The sequence below is a fragment of the Chrysochloris asiatica genome, unplaced genomic scaffold (assembly GCF_000296735.1).
Source record: "Chrysochloris asiatica unplaced genomic scaffold, ChrAsi1.0 scaffold00392, whole genome shotgun sequence".
NCBI classification, from domain to species: Eukaryota; Metazoa; Chordata; class Mammalia; order Afrosoricida; family Chrysochloridae; genus Chrysochloris; species Chrysochloris asiatica.
The window spans coordinates 1,694,593-1,700,112 of NW_006408910.1; the positions used below are offsets into that span (position 1 = coordinate 1,694,593).

Below are 5,520 nucleotides of genomic sequence, written 5' to 3' on the forward strand. Positions count from 1 at the left end.
CCCTATAGTCACCAGAGTGGAGGTGCGCAGACAGCAAGGGACCAGTGAACAGCTACCAAAAGAGAAGAATGTCCACACCTTTATCTCAGTGGTTCTGCCAGGCATCTGTGGCCGCTCTGATCTTTCCCCCACATGGTCTCACCCAATATGGCGGCTCCTGGAGCAGCCGAGTGTCCTGGACTGGAAAGCAATAGATTTCTTACTTCTACCACAAATTCCCCCAGCTGTTAGCCTTCCAACCTTCTAAGTATTCCTTTATATGTGGTTCAGAGTTTTGGGACCATCCCCTAAGCCTGCTTTATCGGGTATTCTGTGTTGTTGGCGGAGCTCTCTGCTATACATCCACCCGATGCGCCATCTTGTTTCTTCTGGTATCCCTTTTTTAGAGACATATCCCAAAGTGTTTGTTTCTTCCTAAGATTTAAAAGTTTTATATTATCTATGAGACTAGTACTCTTAATCTTAATTCTTTGAAAAAGTTTTATAGTAACATTTGATTTACAAATGTTTTTTGTTGTTGTTCCTATTGCAGTGAAATGGAAGATTTTCGAGGTATAGATGAAGAGTCATTTCCGAGCTTCTTAACCAATTCCTTAATTGGTAATAGTGGCATTTTAGAAAATGTCTCTCTTTCTTCAAATCTTGGCTTGCCTGTTGCGGTTTCTACACTTGCTAGAAATAGAGCCAGTACTGATGACAGGTAAGGTGTATTTTAACAGGTGATGTATTTTTTATTTTTTAGGTTTATAAAGTGTACAACATACTGATACTTAATAACATTTCTCAGTCAAGCTTGAACTTTTTGCTTTATATGTGAGGGAGATGACCAAATAGCTAAAATGAATATAAAGAAGATAAAGTTCTTTACTCATCTCATTATCTCATAGGGTGGGTGGGTGAGTCTCAGCTTTGGATTTACATTAATTCAGCCCTACTGGTTGCTGGTAATATAAACCAATTTTAGTTAGTGAAATTCAGAAGGGAGATTAATGATAGGGCATTGGAATGACTCAATAAGTGAAGAGCAGGAATACAGAGCAAAAAGGGACAGAAATACGGATCTGAGGAGCAATTAGGACTGAGGTCTGGTTTTCCTCACCATTTCCCTCTGTGTAATGGTTTTATTCTCTTGTCTTTGAATACAGTAGATTTATCTGGTTTTGGTATTCAGTGTTGTAAATATGGCAAAATACAATCCTAAAAGGTATATATGTATTATATTTCCAGCTATGTTGTTGTATGCTATCGAGTCAGTTCCGACTCATGGAGATTCTGTATAGGGTTACTGAGGCTTTAAATTTTCACTTGAGCAGAAAAACCTCAACTTTCTCCCATAGAGCGGTTGGCAGCCTTGAACCACGTACCTTGTGGTTCGAAGTCCTGTACTTATCATATGGAGCTGCCGAAGGAACTAATCAATTATATTTTAAAATCTTATGATTTGTTTGTCTAGCTTAGTGAAGGCATCCATCCCTATTTTAGACATCTAGGCTATGGGACATGATGTCTTTGTAGAGTACTTCGTTTTAGCCAGGTTCACCTTTTCACCATGTTTGCACAATTTGTTTTTCTTCTTCAGTGTATAGTATGTTGTTGTTGTTAAGAGCTGTGGAGTTGGTTTCAACTCATAGTGACCCTGTATAGGGTTTCCAAGGAGCAGCTGGTGGTTTTGAAACACTGATCTTGTGGTTAGCAGTGCAGTGCTTACCGTTCAGTGCCACACCAGGAGTATAGTATATATCTGTGAAATAAATCTTATCATTGTCACAACATTCGGTTTAGTTCCTTAGTTGTAAAAAAAAATGATATGGGGGTGGTGTCCAACCTCCTCTAACTTCACATGACGAGAGGAGAATCAAGATCACCAGCATCCGCTACCAAGGTTGATTCCTGTGAGAGAGAGGTTAGACACGATTCCACCATTCAAACTTTTTACCAGTTCATACACCAACCTTTTTGGGGTTGATAATTTGTTGCAGTGGCTACACAGAACTCATAGACCATGATCAGAGTTATGGGTTTTATTATGGAAATAACAGGGTATTAGAAGATAAACACTGGACTGTTAACCATAAGCACACCAGCTGACCCTACAAAGATTTATAGCCTTGGAAACCCTGTACAGGGTTGCTATGAGTCTGTACTGACTGGATGGCACTTAGTAAAAACAGGCTACAATTGAGGTTCAGGAATGACTCAGAGTACATACAATTCTTCAATCTGGACAGCCTCATCTCATGTGCTGGTAGGCATGTCTCACTACAATCTGTGGCCCCTTGCTCAGGCAAATGTTAACAGAACTCTTTTGGCTCAGGTGATAAGTACCTGGGGCACCCCACTCTGCCAGTTAGCCTTGAACCTAAGGAGCTCAGCTCCATGGGTTGGCAAACAAAGCTCCACCATGTGCCTGGAGGTATTCCACTCCACCAGCAAGTCTCTTGTCCTAAAGGCACTCACCTTTCTTGCTCCATGGACCTGGGAGTTCACTGCTCCACTTAGTGCAGGTGCTGCTGCCTTTGATGCCACTGCTTCTCTGCTGCTCCTTGTCTTTTCTCTCTCTTTCTGGTGTCACAACTCTGTATCCTGGATCAAGAAGCTCAGGTCTCCTCCTGTTTCTTCTTTCTTGATGGTAGTGAGATTTCCCCATTGCTACCTCTGAGATGACTCTCTTTTTAAGCTTAGCACAATGGCAAAACTAACCAATCTTGTTAGGGCTCCAAATACCATATTTGTAATGTTCTACTTCCACAAGAGTGCTGTGCCCCATATTTTCACTATTAGCACACTCTCCAGTCCCCTTGGTGGGCCATAAGTACCTTGTATTTGCATAATTCTGATCAGTCATTTAGTGGGAATTATAAATACTGTGATTAGAAGGGCCTTACTAATAAGCATTTTCTATAGCACCATGCTAATCAAATTTCTTTTCTTTAGTAGCACTAAACCAGCTTTTGTTTTCTTAACAAAAATCATTCTATTTCTATAGCCAGGTAGCTGTTTGGTTAAATGTATTTTATTTTCTATCTTCAAGTGTCATACTGGGACCTTGTGTAATGTGTAAATTTTGCCTGTGCTTAAATATACTATTTACTTTTCCAAACGTTTTCAACCTAAACATTTGATAAGGAGCATTATCTTTATCTTTGAGACAAAGGGATGGGATTAGTTCTCTATAAAAGTTAGTAGTTTTATGATTTATGTAACTATTGTTTAATATGTTTAATTACATCATTGCTGATACACAGGATTTCTGTGCTTTGCACCAAGGATAATGGTTTTTGAACAATGTGGGTCCTATTTGTTTTTCATATCAGATGGTTGATTTTAGTATCGTGCAGCCCTTTGTCATGGTGAATTTTTAATTTAATTTGAAATAATTTAATTGTTAACAGTTAAAACAATTTTTTTGTGTGTGTCTGCTTAGGTGTTCTAATATCCAAGCATCTTACTTAGTAGATGGGAGATTTTCGGTTCCATCTGAATCATTTCACAGCATTCAGAACGATACTGAACCAAAACAGAAGCTACAACTTAGCTTCCATGAAGATGAGTAAGTTCATATATTAATCTTATTTTTTCACTCAGTCTCCTGTAAGGTGAAAGTGTGATTGTATGTTTATGTCTAAGAATCTTTCATAGTTTATTTTGTGCCCTTGCATCTTCCTAATGTAGAAGTCCTGGTGTGGTGCTGTAGAATAAGCCCTGGACTACTAAGCTATCAGATGCGCCTCAGAAATCCTGTACAGGGTCATTATGAGTTGGAACTGACTCAATGGCACTTAATAACAACACAGTTATTCAGAGTGAATCCCTCTCTTTCCATCTACCGTATTCCTGATAACCATTATTGAACAGTAGTTTCTGTATTTTTACTTGTGCGAGTCATTTCATGAAACTGAGAACATACAGTATTTGTTTTAGTGTCATTCACCTACTTCACTAATTATGTTGTGAAGTGCTATCGACCCTGTATAGGAGCCGCTGGTGAGTTTGAACTGCGACATTGTGGTTCAAATTGACCTTGTGGTCCAGTGCTTTAACCCACACGCCCACACCTGGAACCACTAAATGTAATATTTTTTAATTTGTGGCACTGTAGGATCAGCACTGGACTGCAAACCACAGGGTCGCCAGTTCAAACCCACCAGCTACTCTTTGGAAACCCTATATAGTGTCATTATGAGTTGGAACTTACTCCATGGCACTTAACAGCAATAAAAATAAAAATAAAAAACAACAACAGTTTTATCCATATTCAAAATGTTTGGGAACTCTGTTTTTTATACTGCTGAGTAGTATTTCATTATAGGTATGTACAGCATTTTATCTTATGAAAATGCAATGGTCATATTTTTGTGGTAAAATTCAGTGGGAAAGCCACATGGACTTGGAGTTTTCTTTGTGTAAAGTTTTTAAAAATCACTAAATTAGGCTCTTCGCTTGTTTGACTACTCGGATTCTCTATTTCTTCTTGATTCAGCTGTAGCAATTAATATCTGCTAAGATTTGTCCATTTTATCAAGCAATCCAGTGTTTTGGCATTCATTTGTAATTCGTTTTATTTCTGTAAGGTAGCAGTCATTGTTTGTTAAGTGCTGTTGAGTCAGTTCCGACTCATAGTGACCCTGTTGAGGGTTTCCAAGGAGTGGAAACCCACTAGCCACTCCTCAGATACTCAGAGTTGCTATGAGAAATCTATTCAGCGGCAATTAACAGCAATAACAAAAACAGTGGCTGGTAGGCGTGAATTACCAGCCTTGTGGTTAGCAGTCCTGTGCTTATCCTACATTGCTAAACCATGACTCTGAGTGTTTTGATTTTAATTATTTGATTCTTTTCTTATTTTTCTTGGTCTGTTGAATTGAGTGAAGGTTTATAAAGCAGATTTATCAGTTTTACATTCAGTATGGTTGCAATTCCCATCATGTACCAACCGTTAACAGTATTTACCTCTATTCATTTTACCTGTTGCATTCTTTCATATCTCCCACTACCTTTCACTTACCTCTACTCACCTCACTCTTGTTGTCACCCATGTTACCACATGTCGACCGTCTAGCCCCTGAATAATTTTCCCATCATTCACCCCCTGTAACTGTCACAGATTGTTTCTTTTATCAAGAAAACCTTATTTTAACTTTTTATGACATTGGTCTCATATAACATTTGTCCTTTTGTGATTGACTAATTTCATTTAGCATGTCTTCCAGGTTCAACCATGGATTCATCGTTATTCTCCAACGTTTTATAGTATTTCACTGTGTACATATACCATAGTTTGTTAGGCTGTTCTTCTGTTGGTGAGCATTTAGGCAGTCTCCATCTTATTGCTATGTCACTTGTAGAGAGCATATTGAAGGATCCTGTTTTCTTATCCATTCTGTTCTCTGTGTCTCTTTACTGGTACAAATGGCCAAGCTTAGTGTCTCATACTTCACACATAATGTCAGGAGGGACCAGTCACTGAGAAAGATAACATGTTTGGTAAGATGGAGGATCAGAGAAAAAGAGGAAGACCCC

General features: G+C 38.7%; 1 protein-coding gene across 1 annotated transcript in view; it reads left to right on the forward strand.

The window, feature by feature from the left end:
* The first annotated feature begins 536 nt into the window (after window positions 1-536).
* Window positions 537-5,520, forward strand: part of LOC102831973 (centrosomal protein of 192 kDa-like) — a 228,395-nt gene continuing 223,411 nt past the window's right edge. The window contains exons 1-2 of the mRNA XM_006876586.1: window positions 537-700; window positions 3,425-3,549. Of these exons, the coding sequence (XP_006876648.1) occupies window positions 537-700; window positions 3,425-3,549 (289 nt within the window). The remainder of the gene's footprint in view (window positions 701-3,424; window positions 3,550-5,520) is intronic.